At 51.0% G+C, this 18,574-nt stretch overlaps 1 protein-coding gene and 1 long non-coding RNA gene across 3 annotated transcripts in view; one reads left to right on the top strand and one right to left on the bottom strand.

Annotated features, from left to right (window-relative positions):
* Positions 1–7,582: 7,582 nt before the first annotated feature.
* Tspan11 (tetraspanin 11) overlaps positions 7,583–18,574 on the bottom strand; it is a 65,523-nt gene continuing 54,531 nt past the window's right edge. The window contains exons 6-8 of one of the 2 annotated variants that reach the window (NM_026743.3): positions 17,239–17,397; positions 16,821–16,907; positions 7,583–10,821 (exon numbers count right to left, since the gene is read on the bottom strand). In NM_026743.3, coding sequence (NP_081019.1) covers positions 10,762–10,821; positions 16,821–16,907; positions 17,239–17,397 — 306 coding nt within the window. In that variant the 3' untranslated portion in view covers positions 7,583–10,761. Of the gene's footprint in view, positions 10,822–16,820; positions 16,908–17,238; positions 17,398–17,419; positions 18,100–18,574 lie in introns of those variants that run through there. The other variant, XM_017321722.2, reaches the window with a different exon arrangement.
* The window catches only part of Gm15870, a 10,165-nt gene continuing 7,351 nt past the window's right edge, over positions 15,761–18,574 (top strand). Inside the window, exon 1 of the long non-coding RNA XR_003956523.1 lies at positions 15,761–16,092. This is a non-coding gene — a long non-coding RNA (predicted gene 15870). The remainder of the gene's footprint in view (positions 16,093–18,574) is intronic.

The raw sequence follows: 18,574 nt of genomic DNA, 5'->3' as shown, positions 1-18,574 counted from the left end.
CCACATTGTCCCAAACCATCAACCTAGAGTGGTATGCTTCCAGGACTTTATCTTGAGTTTTGGGTTAAATCCAAAGGTCTCGCTAGAGTCCCTGGGAACCTCCCTAGACTTATCCAGAGGAAGGAGTCTGGTAATCCCCATCTGTTGAGGGTCAGCAGGGTCATAGGAATTGGCAAGGAAGCTACTTCTCATCTGTCCATTTGCTCCTACACCTGTCCCCAGGGTGTGGCCACATTAGCTGGTATCTGCCAGGTCAGGGTGCTGTCTGTCTACTGGTGGTTTACTATGATACAGTAACCCCTTTGTTAGTCCTTTGGGTAAATAAGCCAAGCCAGAATAGTCAGGGGCCTCTGGAATCTTCTGATGACAGGTATAAAGTCAAGAGGATCAGGGGAAGGAGTGGCTTAGATTACTCTGGAGACCTCTTTCTTGACCATTAGCCTGTGATGTGGGAGAATAGCCTCCCCTCTGTGCTTAGTGAAGACAAGAAAGGCCGGCTTAGGAAGGATAGCTAAAACAGCATGGCACCCAGAGACAGTGCTACCAGACCTTGGGAGCCAGACCAGGACAGCATAGAGAAGATATCAAGTCACCCACAGACGTGAATTTAAACTTGCACCTAATACCTACTCCAAGGGGTCGATATCACAGATCAAGCTGTCTAATGGGGGTGGGGGGTGGTCACAGTGGAAAGCACAAGGTTACACTAGTAATGGTATTCTCAGGATTCAGGATGGCTTTGTGGGTCAAGCTGTGACCCCCCAACTTGCCTTATGAGAGATCTTCTAGAGGAGATTCTGTTGAGGCTAATAAAGGAATAGTTAACTTGGTGAGAGGTGCAAGGGGAGTGTCTGAAGCAAGAGGTCCCTCTCCTCTGTACAACCTCATAGACCAGGTCAAGAACCCAATCGTCCATGCAGGAGTGATAGAACTTGAGGTTTCGAGCCCAAGTCAAGGTGTTTAGCCTTGGCCTTCGGTGAGATATCCACCTGAGAAGGGACAGCCTATCTGCAGGGATTTAGAGGGGAGATGAGCTGTGGGGGTTAATTAGATCTCCTGGTGGGGGGAGCATTTCCATTCACCTGAATCATTCATCGTGGACAGGCAGGTGACTAGTTGTTTGCACTGATAGATGTGTGTGTTATTTATCTGACAGGAGCACTTTAAGGAAGGAAGAATTCCTTTGGGCTCACAGTTTGCGGGTGCAGTCTATCATGGCAGGAAATACAGGGCGGCAGGATGTGAGTGAGCTGGCCGATCCATGTTTGTAGTCGGGTAGCAGAGAGAATGAATGTTGGTGGTCTACATGCCTTTCTTTATTTAATCCGGTCCTGGATCCCAACCCGTGGAATGGTACCATCCACATTCAGGGTGGGTCTTCTCAGTTACATCCCTGTAGACATGTCCAGAGGTGTTTCCATGGTGATTCTAAGCCCAGTCAGGTTGACACTAAAGATGAACCACAGCAGCGAGAGATCATATTGTCTGGCCCTGACTGCAAGAGGTGGCAGAAGTTCTTGTGTGACATCGCCAGATCTTGGTGTTTGTACTGCTACTCAGACTTGCAAAATACTCCCACAAATATCATTCAGAGCCTCTAGACCCCAGACACCTTCCTCACCTGCATGCCTTAGAGAAGTACCATGGAGAGAGGCAGAGCTGTAATTTGGGGATTGAACTGGGAGCCCCAGCTAGTCTCTGATCTTGTCTTGACTTTGCCATCAACAAAGTGAGAATGATGCCTATCATACAGATATGTGAAGATGACATAAAAGAATTTATGTTCCATTAAAGCTTCATCCAACTTAAAGAAGAAAATCATGGGAGTGGGGAGGTGGCTCAGGAGTTAAGAGCACTCCGTATTCTTGCAGAGGACCCAGGTTTGATTCCCAGCAGTCACATGGTAGCTTCCAACCATTCATAATTCTAGTCTGAGGGGATCCAAAACCCTCTTCTGAGTTTTGTGGACACCAGGCACACATCTGGGGCAAATGTCTTCATACAGGAAAAAGACACATACACATAAAAATGAAAATAAATCTTTAAACATTTTTAAAAGAACAAAATCATGTCGTTGGCCAGAAAATGGTTGGGTCATCGTATTAAATAAGGCAGATTCATACAAATATCACACTTTTTCTTGGTATGTGTAATCTAGATTTTATTGAAAGAAAAAGCTATAAGGAGTTATAAAAGAGAGGGACCAAAGAGGACACAGAGGGATGACCACAATATGACCCAAACTTCCCTTTATACGATGAATGCACACTATTAAACTTAGAGGGGCTGGAGAGGTGGCATAGCAGTTAAGAGCATTGCTCTTCCATAGGTCCCAGGTTTGATTACCAACATCCACACGGGCAGCTCACAACCATTTGTAGCTCTAGTTACAGGGGAGCTGATGCCCTCTTCTGGCTTCTATGGACACCAGGCATGCACACCGTGAACAGAGAAAACCACACCCATACACATAAAATCAAAATAATAAAAAGGTGTAAAGGTATCCAGCTTGTTCCTGGACTAGTGCAAATACTGAGTCCTGAAACTAAAGGCAGGGTCCACAGAAAAACATTACCCATTACCCAGGCTGAAAGCCAGGGACACAGGAGGGTGATGTGGAGAGGGGAGTAGATGTTTTAGGGAGAGACAGAGGGGTGGAGAAAGAGAGAGGGAGGGAGGGAGGGAGGGAGGGAGGGAGGGAGGGAGGGAGGGAGAGCGAGAGCGAGAGCGAGAGAGAGAGAGAGAGAGAGAGAGAGAGAGAGAGAGAGAGAGAGAGAGAGAGAGAGAGAGAGAGAGAGAGAGAGAGAGAGAGAGAGAGAGAGAGAGAGAGAGAGAGAGAGAGAGAGAGAGAGAGAACATTGAAAAGAGCTTACTAGATATGCATCCAGGGCCTTAGCTCAGCTCCAGCTGGCTCAGCACCACCACTCAATAATCCACAGAAGTCAGATTAAATAAATGTCATTCAGACACAAAAATATTGACATTTTCCCCATCCCTTCAAGCATTCAGCAAGATGGGGAGGCTCTCTGGATTTGCTGAGTCTGACAGTCATGAGATGGCCCATTGTCTCCCTAAGCCAGGAAAAAGAATAGCAGTACTCTGCAGGCCTGCCTGCAGGGCCAACTCTCTTGCCTGAAGATCCCCCCATAAGAAATGCTCCTTTGTACCCTCAGAGGCCAACAGAGAGCTGAGGTGCCTCTGGGGTAGCTCAAGGCACGGGCTGCTCCCTCTCTGCAGCTCTGGGCATAGAATAGAGAGGTGACTTGGTTGAGGAAGCTCCCGACTGGATCTTGTGGTCAGCACCTGTTGCCCAGAATTTTTTTCTGGGTAGAGAGTTTTGGAACTTAGTCTGGGCTGATGTTCTGTGAAGCCCTGCACCAGGTGGTTAAAGTGAGAAGCAGCTACCTTTGTAGCTTAGTGGCATCAGGAAGCCCCCTGTCTTTTGTCTGATTCCTGTTCAGACTTTCTACATTGAATTCCTGGAGTTTGGACATATCCTTAATATATAGAAACATATTTTTCAAGCAAGACCTATGCTACTACCTAAGGACTCAGCCATGCTACTACCTCCTGGCCATCCAGGGCAAGCACGCTGCATGTGGCATCTGGATGTCAGCTTAGGGTTTTCTAAAGCAGTTAGAGAATTTGAAAGTCTGATGGAGGACTGGGGATGTGGCTCAGTGATAAAGCACCTGCTTAATGTGTGGAGGCCTTGGGTTTTATCCCTTAACACCACAAACAAAACAAGCAAACAAGCAAGCAAACAAACAAAAAACAACCCTCAGACCAGTGGTGGTTGTTCAACACTCTTGGTCATGGCTGTTGTGGTTTGGATCTGAAATGTCTTCCACGTGTCCCATGTCTTGAATGTTTGCTCTTCAGTTTGCGACTCTATTTCAAAGGCCGTGGAACCTTCAGAAAGTGGAGCCCATCTGTAGAAAGGAAGTCATTGAAGGTCACACTTACCCTTGGTGTCAGTTTCTGCTTCCTGTCAGTCACCAGTGAACAAGCTGCTACCACAAGCCCTCACGGCCACAGACTGGCGTGTCTCCCGGATGCGATGGACTGAAATCTCTCAGAACCCATGAGCCCTAACAAACCTTTCCTCTCTCAGGTTATTTCTGTCAGGCAGTTTGTCACAGCAATGAGAAAAGTAATGCCCTGATTTTGTGAGATTCTTACTACGGTAATAGTGTTTGCCCCTGGCTGATGGGCAGGGTGGATTGCAAGCCAGATGCACATGCCTGATGCAAGGGCTCTGCCTGGGTCCACAGCTGTTGTCTTCTTTCTGCCGGACTCATTAGGATTCCAACCAGAGGCAGAAACAGGAAAATGCAGCAAGTGATCCCTGTATGTTTATAACTAGGCAGAAAAGAGCTCCAGGCTCCATGAGCACCTTCCCTGTGACATCCTGTTAGGCACCCAGGGCTGCTATAAAGTGCTGGCATTTTCTGGGAAGTGGTGGCACATGACACATGACAGGCCAGCCTGAAGCCCCAGGCAGATCTTGCCATTGCTCATGCCGCCTGTGCACCTTGTCAGCTGCCAGAGCCATTTACACAGCAATTGTGAGCCACCATTAGTAACAGCAGTTGTGAACATCATTAGTGACAGTAGTTGTGAACACCATTAGTGACAGCAGTTGTAAACACCATTAGTGACAGTAGTTGTGAACACCATTAGTAACAGAAGTTGTGACACCATTAGTGACAACAATTGTGAATACCATTAGTCACAGCAATTGTGATCACCATTAGTGACAGCAGTTGTGAACACCATTAGTGACAGAAGTTGTAAACATCATTAGTGACAACAGTTGTGAGCACCATTAGTGCTGCTCGTCTGCAGTGGGGAAGAGTGTGCAATACCACTTACTTTCCTTGGGTGTGTCTGTGCACTTGTGTGCACATGTGCACACTCATAGTAATACTGAAGGGTAAGCAGAGAGCTCACTCTAGTGGGAGAGAGGACAATAAAAATGTCTTAGACCAGGGCCAATCCCCTAATTCTCTCTCAAATACCAAGGGGCTCTGCTGTGATTGGCCAGGCCCTGGAGCTCCCTAGTAGGGTAGATCCCCATGTATGGGTGGCCCAGTTCCATCCGTACATGGCAAGTGGCCAGACCTCCTAGGATTGCTCACAGTGAGTCTTCTCGGGTCTCATTCCTCCAGGAGTCCCTATGTCTTAGGGTTCTACAGCCCAGCTTACCCCACCAGACCTCAGCTACTCCCAGAAAGAGTAGCAAATTTAGGAGGTGGTATGTTTTCATCCAAAAAGACAAAATACTGTCTTCTACTCCTATATCAAGAAAGCTGGTGCATAAGCAAGCATTCCAATCTGGTTTGCTTTCGGTTTTTTGTTTTGTTTTTTATTTGCTTTTTTACTTATTACACTTGTGAGAGGGGACATACGTGCTGAGCTTGCTTTTGGAGGGCAGAAGAGAATTTTGAAGAGTCAGTTCACACCTTCTACCGTGAGGTCCAGGGATTGGAGTCAGGTCACCAGGCTTGTCGCCATGTGCCTTTACAAAGCACCGAGACGAATCACCAATTCCTTTTCTGTTTTTATTAAAATTTTAAAAGTGTATTACTTTTACTCTTGGAGACATGGTCTTACTATCTATTCCCTGGCTTGCCTGGAACTCACTATGTAGATCAGGCTGGACACATACTCAGAGATCCATCTGCCTCTACTTCCTGAGTGTGGGGATTAGAGGTGTTCATCACACCTAGCCTGTTTGATTTTCCCCACTCTCTGACTTCCCCTCCCCACTCTGTGTGTGTGTGTGTGTGTGTGGAGAGAGAGAGAGAGAGAGAGAGAGAGAGAGAGAGAGAGAGAAGAGAGAGAGAGGTGTGTCAGTGGGTACCCATGATCCACGGTGTGTGTGTGTGGAAATCAGAAGGCAGCCTCAGGGATTAAGTTCTCTCCTTTTACCATGGGTTCTGAGGCTCCAACTCAGGCTGTCAGGTTTATGCAACAAGAGCTTTTACCTGTGGAATCATTGCTTGTATCCCTTCCCTTCCCTTCCCTTCCCTTCCCTTCCCTTCCCTTCCCTTCCCTTCCCTTCCCTTCCCTTCCCTCCCCTCCCCTCCCCTCCCCTCCCCTCCCCTCCCCTCCCCTCCCCTCCCCTCCCCTCCCCTCCCCTCCCCTCCCCTCCCCTCCCCTCCCTTCCCTTCCCTTCCCTTCTAGCAGATTGCTACACTAGCTCAGGGTGGCTTGGAACTTGTTGAATAACCCAGTCTGGCCTCAAACCTTTAGCAATCCTCCTGTCTCAGCCTCTAAAGTACTGCCCCAGGAGGAGGCCGATTCAGTGCCATCTCACGTCACGAAGGTAGCAGGTACGCCTTGTAGGAAATTGTGACCATGCTCCCTGACTGAAGACTGGAAGCTGGAAGCAGAACACACTTGATTCAGCTCTCTGCCTTCGTCAGCAGCCTGAAGTGTGGGATTAATGATACTCACAAGCAGAAGAGATCATTCAAGTACATACAAGTAAACAGTGAGATGCTGAATGAGCGGCAGCCTGTTGCCGAGGTAGGGGAGCCATGACCTACACGGAAGCTTCAGGGGCGCGCAGTGCATTCTGTGAACAGAGGGCCCAGGGTCTCCTTGCACCACCAGATCGGCAGAAGGTGCTCCACGGTAAAACGTCCTTTATTATTGACTCCATAAGGACAAGGCACTTGAGCATGCACCCATCAGGAGAGAGGCACATCCCATAACTGGAGCTTCACTGTAAGTGGCAGGTTAAGGCAACTTCTGTCTTTGTAGCATGTCTAATAATTCACATTCACGGGCCAGCTAGACCCAGGAGCCCATCCGGCTTCCAAACAATGGGCCCTCTGGAATCTCTGTCAGTACTGGCGTGGGATACAAGCAAGTTTCACAGGTGTGTAAGCAGTAGGGGAAGGATGACAGAGGCATGGCATCCAGCTGGACATGCTAGAGTGACCAGGAGGCAGCAAAGCCACCCCAAGGCATATAGAAAAGGGTGGTATCTGGGAGTCTAAGGGGTACCTTTTCATCTGACCTACTGACCAAAGTCATAGACTCAGCGGGGCAGGTGTGTTGAGCATGCACCGTCGAGAAGCACGTACACAGCTGGTTGCCAACCACTCTGTGGCTGGCTTCATCCCACCCTCTCTGTGGACCCAGGGGGAATCATCTCAGGTTGCTCCATATGTGACTCAGGCCAGGTGGCCTGCATGACTTTGGGCACTTGGAGGCTCTGACATCTGAAGGAAGGGGGCAGTGTCCTCACGTGGTCCATTCTGTGGCTCAGTGTGGTTGTCCACTAGTGGCATCACCGCTCCCTGGGGACTTAGCAGGAATGCCACTTGTTGGCTCTGGGTTGAGCAACCCTGGGAAGGCAGAGTCCTGTTCTGAGGGCTCCTCTGGAGGTGCTGAGGGGGCAGCAAGTGTAAGACACATTGCACCGGCCATGGAGGGAGGGCATAAGAGCCACTTGGCAGCCACAAAGCTGGCTGCTTTTCTCCTGAACAACTTCAGCCGCCCTCCCTTCTCTTGCCTCTTTGCCCCTAGCCTAGTAGAGCCAACAGGCAAGGGGGCAATTTCAAAGCTGGCAGGTTCTCACTGATCCATTTATTCAAAACCTTGGAAGCTGTCCAGAGAGGCAGATTCTGAGTTCAAAGTGGCTCATCACACTGGCCTGCTGTGCATACCCCCACATCCGGCATCTTTAGGAGCTGAGCCCCTATGGCCATGTGAAGGGTGAAGGCACTCAGGACAAAAGTCACCTTGTGTCCACTCAGAAACAACAAATAATCAGAATAGGAGCTTGGGAGCTGGGCAAGAAGGTAGAGGAGAGCCTGGCCTGAGGGGAGTCTCAGCATCAGCATCCAGGGCGCCTCCATACCTGGGTGACTCTGAGTGGATACAGTGTGATCCCCACATGGTGTGACTCCCATCTTTATGGAGAGTGATCTCTAAGACAGTCCCTGTTCTCACTATCATGGCTCTGAAGGACCCCAGAGTGTGCTCCGGGCCATTCCTATGAGCCCTGGCCTTCTTAGCTGCTCCAGAGGACCTGGTTGTCGTTCCGAAATGAGACAGGTGTCTGCTTTAACAGAAAGCTGTTGGGATCGGCCATGCAGGATGCTCCCATCCAACCTGGGAGGTGTCAAGGCTGCCACTACTTGGCCACACCACGTAGGACACTCTGCTCCTGAATACCTCCCTGGCAGCTGTGGCAGCTGGTGCTGGGGAGGAGAGGCACCCAGACAAGATTTCTTTAGGTCCACCTGACTGGGGCCATGGCAACAGCAATCACCACTGATGTCCAGCTTGTCCAAGCCTTAGTTTCTTCATCAACAGAATGGGGACTATAGCACATCCCGTTGGTGTCACTATGAATAGCATAGTGAAGAATATATACATGCCAATGGTGCTATGGGGTGAGGGTGGGGATGCACTGTTGGGGAGGGAAAGGGACGAATGCATGGAGACACCCCATCTGATGTCATAGACTAAGGTCCATCCTTGTTCCCCAATACTGGTCACTGGGGGATTTAGGGGTGGGCTGTGTTTTTGAGGTGGCCACTTTGAGTTTAGGGAATGGTGGCTCACTTATATGCTTAGAATGAGGGTCCACTGGCTTGAGCTACACCAAGTTCAGGGCCTGGCATGGGACCCCAGTATGTTTTGTGCTGACCCAGGACTGAGGGTGACATTCTACAGGTGTGTCCTTCCCTTTCTCTAAGAAATCCAGACCGATAACCTCGGAACAGGGCCCCGTCCCTGAGTGGGAAATAGGTAGAAATACTCTGGCATGAAACTGTTGGGGACACCTCACTACAGACTTGGCTCCAGCCTTCGAAGCTGCTGGAACGAACCTGGCCTACTATGTGCTTCATGTCCTCTCACCCCATCTTGTCACCAAGGCTGATGTATGGTCAAGGTAGTCACATTTGGGGCTGTCTGCTCACTCTGTGGCTCTGACTGAGTGGATGCCTCATGCTCTCCTGGACTACCTCTGCATCAAGTCTGTACCAACAGTGGCTGCTTATCACCTCTGACCTCATCTCCCTGATGAGCCTACCAAAGCAGATGCCTGAGGCCACAGTATTCCTTTGCACACTATCACCTCCCTCAGTGCCTTTTTGGGGAGAACATTACCTGGGCCCCACCACTTTTCTTCTCCATCCTCCATCTACAAGCTTCGGAACCACAGCCAGTCTGAGTATCTGCGTGAATCCTGGGAAGGTGGAGGAAGCTGAGGTTTTTCTCTGAGCCATATGTAGTGTAGTCTGGGATTTTGGGGAGTGAGTGTCTTCTTCTTAGTGTTGGTCCTTCAGGTGAATAATATAAGCCAGTCCAGGCTCCGAGTAGCCCCTGGAGAACGCCAGTGTGTAGGAGGCTGTCTGACCTGAGAGCCTGATGTTCCCTCTGTGCACACAGCTACTTCCTGCCCTGAGAGTGGAATTCCACCTGTGCTGGTGACTGCAACCAGTGGCCCTTAGTCCACCCATGTGTGGGTGGGAGCTCATCTCTCTCCAACAATTGACCCAGATCAGCAGGATCTGGGGTCACCACAGTGAGAACTGAGCCAGGTAGACAACCAGTTGGACACTTTTTGCTGCTGCTGCTGGTTCATGTCGGAACTGAGGTTTGTTATTGTAGAGAGATGAGCAGGACCCAAGCAGGGAAGACTGAAGCTAGGAGTGGAGCCCTGGTGTGCAAAGCTGCCTACAGTAATAATAATCACAGGGGGGTCCCTATGGTTGTCTATGATACCTACTATCAACCTTTAATTTTTCTAGAATTTTCTTTCCGTGTCTTTTAACACATGAGTTCTCCTTGAATCTCCTGTGTCATTCCGTGACTAAAGAGAGGAGCGAAGGAAGGGCCGGCATCTACTCCAGCACAGTGGACAAGGAAGTGGAGAATGCATGGAAGAGAAACAGTGAGGTCACAAGGGCACCAGGAGATGGGGTGCAGGCAGAGTTCCTCCTTCCCCGTAGCGTCGCATCCTCTCCTCAGCAGCTGAGACTGTGGTGTGCCCCCCACCTGGTCGAGGAGATAGTTTTACATTCACTAACATTTTAAGCCTGACATTTTGGAAGTCAAGCCTGGGAACAGGACCAGAGGCTGGGGATTGTGACCATCGTGTGACTTTCCTAGGTGTTGTGACCAACCTGCTTCCTTAGTGCCCTGTGCTGTTGGCTTCAACAGCTACCTTAAGATGCCCCACCTTTGATCACTTCTGCCCTATACCTTACAGGAAGGTCTTGGCCAGCTATTCTGTGGAGAGATTGAAAAACCAGCCAGGTTTTGGAAAAGGCTGAGCTAACCTGGTCTGCCCAAAGTGCTGGTTTTCCCAAAGGAGAGCCAGCCTGGGGCCACATGCCAGTGGGAATCACACGCCAAGCCCTATAGGACTCTCAGAGGGACCATCCGACGGCCTTCTATTCCAGACTCAGACACTGAGATGGATCAGAGGGAGATGAGCTCTGGCCCCCCTGTAGTCCACAGCGTCCCAGTGCCTGGCAAAGGGCTCTGGCTGCCTCTGGCCAGGATCATCCCTTGGCAAGGATTTTGGCAGTGGCTGAGTACTTAGGAATGGAGGAGTTAGCTGAGGCCCCTGCCAGTCGGGATGCACAGGAACCACAACCACAGACATTTGGTGGCCTCTGCATAGGGTGGAGCGAGTCCACAGCCCCAGCGATGACTTTGCAGGCCTGGTTCAGGAAGTGGAGATGTGGTCCCTTGGGTGGGCCAGTCAGCAGGGTACATGGGTGTCCTTTAATAAAATTGTTGCTGGAGCCTTCGGTGCAAGCAGCAGGTGAGGACCATCCCACAGATCTGCCGGGTGGAGAGAGAGAGAGCAGAGAGCCATGAGAAGCCAGCTTCTTCTGGTTGGATGCTGGGAGGCAGCTGCTCACACTGGAGAGGGCTGGAGAGCTACACCCCCTCACACCCTGCCCACCAGGAAGGACCTGCGTTTCTCACAGGATCCCAGGAGGGGTTGATGTGGGGCGGGGGTCAGGGATCAAGCTCTGAGAAGTGCTCCCCAAAGAGTATGACTTTTATGCTAGAATAGGCTCAAACCATGGAGCATGGTTGGTTACAAAACACACAGCAGTTCTGTGGGTCTGGATGGGGCCCAGTGGCTGCTATCCCCTCCAGCACCCTCCCAGTTTGTGCTACTGACCGGTGAGCCTAGAGGTTCTCTATAGGCAGCTCCGTTTATCTGGCTCTTCTGTGGTGACATTCCCCACTCACACACCACAGCTGTCTGAAGCATCTTTTCTCTCTAAGATGGCTTCCTGTTTCCTGCTGCCCCAGGGCTCCAGAGCCAAACTAAAGCCCACCACAATTCTGGGTGGAACACCTAAGGTTCCTAGGAGCTCAGCATGGAGACTCTGGCATCCTGCCTGCCAGTACCCCTGCTGGATCCACTGGCTGGATCAGGAGACAGAGGGTGCCACCTGCCCAGTTTCCTATACAGTTCCCATTCCCAAACTACAAAGGATCTGTATTCTGCACCCCATAGTCTTTGCGCCAATGCAGCTCCAGCCAGAGTAGCAATAGACTCATGAAGAGGAGTGTAGCCTGAGGCAGCTGCCTGTCCTTCAGGCTGGCTTCAGGCCATCCAGGTTAGGTTTGTCCCTCCTCATCTTCTTCCTACTCGCCTGCCCTAGGCCCAAGAGGGTGGACAACCAAGGCCACAAATGCTGCCTTCGGCTTTAGCCTCTGTGCTAAGAGCACTGCTAATCCACCTCGGGACTCGGGATCAGAAGCCCAAAGGCGGCTTAAGAGGTTATCTCGCCTCCACCGGCTTTAAGCAGGCTCTGTCACAGCCATCCATTCTCAGTCCTTAGACATGCACCCAGGGACTGCATCACGCTCTTGTCTCCATCCCAGGGTTGGGTGCTTTCACCATGGGTTATCTGGGTCTTTCTGATGTACACAGGGCAGGCCTACGTGTGTTGTGGGCTAGACCCGCCTCTCCTCAGCATGCACTTCACTCTAGATGGTCTTGCAGGAACCCAGCTCCCTGACATACGTGATTTATTTGAGATGGATGCCTTAAACAGGCAGTGCAAGGGCACAGGCTAGGCGCTCTCATCAAAACATGTCCATGCACGCATGCACACATGTACCTATATCATCCTGAACTGGGTGGAAGGATAGTGTGCACTCTTAGTAACATGTGCACAGGTGCACACTTGCATACATACATGCACATGTTGCTCACACATGTGCAATGTGATGAGATAAAGGATGCCCCCATCAGTACACATGTGAAAACACACACACACACACACACACGCACGCACGCACGCACGCACGCGCACAGACGCACAAATCTAGTCATAAGTTCACAGAGGGTAAAGCATGGTAGGTTACTAGGACCTAAGCAAGTACCAGTGTCTTCCTTTTGGCAGGGGGAACACAGAAGTCAGCATGGATGATCCAAGCATGGTAACATGAGACAGCAGAGACATTCCCAGGGGGAGTGCAATATAAGCAAAGGTAGGTCATCTCCTGGATTTGGCTCCTGTCACTCAACTCCTGTCACTCAACTTGCACTGGACACAGGGATGCTACTTGGTACAGCTCTTGGCCACACACGGGGCATTTTTTAAACAGGGAGCTATGGTACTCATGGTTTCATATGAGGTTTCTCAGCAAGCAGCTCGTAATCTTTGGAAAGCATGAAAGGAAGGCCTGGCTTGGCCCCCATGACCTTTCTGTACACCTCAGTGACCTACAGACCCAGCCTCAGCCAGTCTGTTTTCCGGCCTCTAAAACACATCAGCATCCTACCTGTGGGCTGTTGAGGTTGGTTCTGTTTCAGTTGGGTACCTATAAGCTGTGTGACCTCGGGGGTAATTGCGTCCCTCTAAGCCTGTGCTGGCAGGCAAGATTCTTCCAAAGCTAGAAGGTACCCCCTGTCACATCCGAGAGAAGCCAGCAGGCCTTCCAGGACTCACATGACCGGCTGCGTGAAACAGCCAGGCCTTTCCATGAGCTGCTCCTGTCTCCCCATTCACTCTGTAGCCGTCTCCTGCTGCTTCTTGTCAAACCCCCTCAGAATTTAGTATCCACGGCCTCCTCCAAGAATTCTCCCTGGTGTCAGGAGTGGCCAAGGCAGCCTTCATTTTTTTTCCTAAGAATCCAGTGCACAGGCTGATGTTGCCTGACTATAAGGCAATGTCCTGTGTTCTTGTCTGCCCCCTCTCCATGGCTATGACAGCCCCCACCTCCATGGGCAGAGCATGGCCCTGCTACAAAGCTAGTGCACAGTGTGCCTTAGAGCCTCCTCTGCACGTCCCCTGGGTGGGAGGTGCGTCCTCTGTGTGTGAGAAGGATGTCCAGAAACGATTCCTAGGCTACTTACTCTAACCTTTTTAAAGTTTCCCAGCTAGAATATTCTATAAATTACTTTCTAAGATTATGCCTGAGTAGAAGCCACCCACAAGAGAGGAAGCCAGTGGAAAAGAAAGAACATGAGGAATGAGGGGCCTGGTTGGCTCTGCCACAGCGGCTGTGTGGTCGTCGGCCAGTGACTTTCCATCCCTGGGACTAGCTAGCCATATTCAATGTACAATGAATAAGACGGGTCCAGCAGCAACCCTCCACCTGAGCGAGCTTGGGTGTGATTACTCAGTGTGTGAAGGTGCACAGTGGGGCTGCAGCAAGCCTGGACATGCTGAAGAGAAGAGCAAGTGTGTGCCCGGACGACAACCTCTCTGAGTAGAGGGGCTTCTCCCTTTAGCCTTCCTGACATCCAACTCCTGCTCCTGCTTGCAGTCACAAAGACAACGCGGTGAAGCCCACCACACGCCATTTCATTTATACTCAGAGGCCTCTGAGGGGTCTTTTTGTAACTTCTTCTCCTCAGTTCCCCACCTTGCTAGACCCCCAGGGGAATTCCCCACTTAGCTTTCGTCTCCCACTTCCTAAGCCCTCCATACCTCATCTCTGGCTCCATTTAGCTCCTCTGGAGACCCTGAACTCTGAGGAAGCTTTCTTTGAAGATACCCTGAGGTATGGCAGCTTCCTTGGCCATTGTTTGAACATGTACTGGTCAGTGGGCTAGCAACCTTAGCAAAATCTCAGGGCAGTGGAAGCACAGGGTTGCTAAGGGTGGGCTAGAGCAGCAGATTCCAAACAGTGCTGGACACTATATAGGTACCCCAGGGGCATGGGAGCAGCCAGTGGTGGCCCTTTTGCTAGGCCTGCCTCCTGTCTCAACACCAAGAGCTCTCTGCCTTCCATGCTAGCAGACCAGTCTCTGTCCAATGTGGCTGCCGATTTAAAATAATTTCTCCAGTTTCTCTATCCTACAGATAAGGGAATGAAAAGCATTGAGAGAGGCTGTGGCTTCCCAGAGGTCACACAGCAAGACATGGGGATACATTTACAGTCCAGTACAGGCAAGATGCCTCCAGTTCTCAGAAACAAGAACACCATCTTAGGATGGTATCCTGAGCCTTGGTGAATGAATGTGCATGCATTTATGTAAGAGTGTGTGTGTGTGTGTGTGTGTGTGTGTGTGTGTGTGAGAGAGAGAGAGAGAGAGAGAGAGATTGTGTGTGTGTTCTCTGGACCCTTTCTCAAGGCTAAAGGCTGCCTGGAGGACAGGGCAGATTAATGTCCACCTCTGACCAGTAGAGGGCACTCTAACCGAGGCTTCACCATTACCAGCCTCTGCTCAGTGAACCACATGGGAGAAACCTGGGCAAGGAGTGAGATGCAGAGTCATAGTGCAGGAGGTGTCACAACCTGCAGGTACGCTGCCTGCCCAGTAGCCTGGCCCCGAACATTAGACTGGCTAGTAGCCCGAACATTAGACTGGCGAGTAGCACAAACATTAGACTGGCGAGTAGCACGAACATTAGACTGGCGAGTAGCACGAACATTAGACTGGCGAGTAGCACGAACATTAGACTGGCGAGTAGCCCGAACATTAGACTGGCGAGTAGCACGAACATTAGACTGGCGAGTAGCACAAACATTAGACTGGCGAGTAGCACGAACATTAGACTGGCGAGTAGCACAAACATTAGACTGGCTGGTAGCACTGACCTGCTCTGACTTTGGGCTCTGAGCACTTGCAGCCCCGCGCCTGGCCCTCCTCAAGTTCATTACCTTTGACTACAATTTTGCAGACAAAGGCCAGGAAGAAGTGGACTGAGGTGGACAGTGTCCTTCTAGGGCAGGCCCCTAAAAACCTGGGTGATGGGTTCCCTGGAGACCTGGAAATCACCCCAGAAGCTGGAGTGTTGGGCAGCTCTGCCTGGCCCCAGAGCTTCTGTGGGTTCACTACAGGGGCAGAGGCCCATCCTGGAAAATGTAAAAAAGCAAGGGCTATGCCATGTACTTCCCTGGGCTCCCTAGTCTGGCAGTGAGCCTATGGGGAATTTGGGGGAGATGATGGACCTGTGTAGAAATAGAGGCAATGAGCATCTTTTGTGGGGTGCCTGCATCTGTTTGGTAACGAGCCCTGTGATTTGCACATATGACCAACCATCATAGGAGAAGGTTTCATTTTAGGAACCTCAGAGGCTCAGAGATGATATAACTGACCCTAGGTGACGTGGCCCAGATCACCAGTGACAGAATAAGAAGGCTCTCCCCCGAGAGAATGGGAACTTGCTTCTCGGCGTGTGAAACTGCAGCTGGCCCTCCAGTCCCACTAGGCAGGGAGTGGACCTTGGTCCAGAGACAGCCCTACACTGGGAGCCTCCTCAGTCAGATGACATCAGCACTCCATGCATTTCCTTCCCACGGGCCTCTGCGTAGGCCATTGCTCTTGGGAGAGCCGAGGGCCAGAGTGGCTGCAGGTTTAAGTGGAAGGTTCGTTCTCTCTGGATCTCAGTTTTCTTATCTGGGAAGTAGGGAGTGTGCTCAGCTTGGGTCTGGGGTGAGGATCCATTAGGAGGACGAATCTGAAAATGTTCTGAGACCACAGAGTACCAGGAAAGGCCAGCTTGCACCTACCTACGGAGGCACGTGTGCCCGGTGTGGGCCGTGTGCGCTCCCGCACATCCCTGGCTCTTACATAGGCAGTGTGTGGAAGGGAAGATGAGCCTCATTTTGCAGAAGACACTGAAGGATAAGAAGGTAAGCAGTGGCTCAAGGTCATGCAGAGCTGGGGACAGAATGGGATCTCGGTGTCTGAATGTTCAGCCCCTTCCCAGCGCTGGGGTGAGAGATGCAGGCAGGGCAGCAGGATGTGTAGGCCCTTCTAGAAGTGGTAGCCACCACTCAGCTGCCACCATCGGAAGGAAGTAGGAATATACATGAGGACAGGACCACTTTCTGTGCCTTCTCAGCATCTAAGGCTCCTCCATAAGGTTCCTTGATTGGAACAATTGATGGAACTGATGGTCACTTCATTGATGGAGGCTGGAGGAGGGGCATGTGGGGAGAGGTATTGAGAAGAGAGTGTAGCTTTGTCCATCCTCAGGGAGACTGGGCATATCTTTCCGGAAGCATACATGAATACACATGGAATGATGGCAGGTACATGCACACGTATGTGGACATGAGCAACTCAAACACACACATGCACACACCCTGGCATACATGTTTTCACAATCCCAGCAGGCTGTGCTGTGCACACGGGGCACATGCTACAAACCTGACCCCACACTCAGATGTGTCCCGGGTCCCCTAGTTCCTGACAATTCAAGTTGTTTAAGGCTCTCTGGGGGAATGAGGCTGATGCTGTGGTTCATCTTTGGTTGCAAAGGGAAAGGGGGTTGGGTGGAGCAGGGGTGGGGAGAGCCAGACAGGCATGTTTTTCCCCAAGACAGATGTTGAGGGAAGACATTCCCTGCTTCACTTACCTGAAGACAGGCTACCCCAATACCCACCGCTCCCATGAGCAGCAGGTGGTCAGCCACGAACTGTTCCAGCTTGGCCATACAGCCTCCCTGTAAGGAAGAGGTGGGTTACTCAAACCTTGGCCCCAAAACAGGCAGGAGGATTGGGGCATGAGTGACTGTCACCCTGTGTGCAGCCGAGGCTGAGGGATGTCGGTGCTTAAAGGGACCAACCTTAGAATTTCTCCTGGCCATTTTGAGAGCCCCAGGGGATAGGCCATGGTGTCTGAGACTTCAGGGAGGGTCTGTTAATTCTTAGTACCCTATCAGATCTTTGAGGGCCCCAGGCTCTGTGATCTGAAGGTCAAAGAGTGTGTTTGTTTTTTACACTTGCCTGCTGGGCTGGGGTTCCTCCCAGACCCTCAGTGACCTCGGCACTCACCTCTACCTTGTAGATGTTGGAGGGGTGGGCTCGCTGACCACAGCGGGCCACCACTGTCTTGCAGCAGCTGTCGGGCACCTGGCGACCCAGGGCTTCCTGAGACAAGATGTACGCGCTGTGCTGCCAGTCGGCTGAGCTGTTACTGCCACAGCATTTGAACTGAGAGGAGAAGAGGAGGCTCGAGTGAGAAGGGACTGTGTGGTGCTCCTGCCCGTGTGATCCAGGGCCAAGAGTTATGCTATTCAGGTTTTAGCTTGGCCCCTCTCTCTTCTGTGATTTCCCTTTGGAGAAGGACGGGGTCTCTCTGGGGCCTTTTTCTGCAGGACACCTGTTGTCTACCTTGTGCCAGGTATTCTAGGGTAGGGATTATCTGAGAGATTGGGGGTCAGACAGATGCAGGGCTTTCATAATTATGAAGTTGGGTGCCATTAGGGAGTACAGCTAGAGTCCAGAGCATGGGGACATCGCAAAGGGGAGATATCAAGTTCATCCAGGGCATGGAGTGTGTCCTAGAGACTATGCAGGACAAAGGCCAGTCGGCACTGACTACAGAGGCTGGTGTGAGTGCCAAGTGTAACGCAGTGGGTCTGCACGCCACCACATTCAACGTGATTCAAAGGACTAATGTTTGCCATTTCTCCCCTCCAAGTCAGGACCCTGAGATCCTAAGACAGCCCAAGTGCATGCCGCAGCTGCGTTGAGTCTGTCCCGTGGGTGTCTTGTGGGTCAGGGACATTTGACTCAAATGATAGCTATCTACTTCATGCCAGCAATGAGGCTGAGGGCTTGGCTTACCATTTACTGTCCTTGAGAGGAGGACAGAGGAAGAAGGGAAAATGATTTGTTTGGGGTCAGCGAAACCTGTAAGTGTGAACAGAGAGTCTGCACATAACTGAGCACACTAAATATGCTCACACATGAGAGAACACCCAGAGGGCATGCACGATGTAACAGCAAGGCCACACATAACTGAGCACACTAAACATGCTCACAGCAGGAGAGAACACCCAGAGGGCATGCACGACTTAACAGCAAGCAAGGTCAGAGCATACACACCACACAACAGCTGGAGCAGAGAGAACATGCATACTACGAATCACACCCAGAGCACACATGTGACATAGCGGTGGGATAAGAGCATGACCACAGCTCACAAGAGCACATAGCACACAGAACAATGACTGGGGTGGGCTCTGCTGAGTCTCATATGGCATTTGTACACTGTGTGTCCCTGTGGTGTGTGTGTGTGTGTGTGTGTGTGTGTATGTGTGTGTGTGTGTATGTGTGTGTGTGTATGTGTGTATATGTGTATGTGTGTGTATATGTATGGGTCTAT

This window comes from Mus musculus, chromosome 6 (genome assembly GCF_000001635.26).
Source record: "Mus musculus strain C57BL/6J chromosome 6, GRCm38.p6 C57BL/6J".
Taxonomy (NCBI): domain Eukaryota; kingdom Metazoa; phylum Chordata; class Mammalia; order Rodentia; family Muridae; genus Mus; species Mus musculus.
This window is presented reverse-complemented; position numbering and strand designations above follow the sequence as displayed.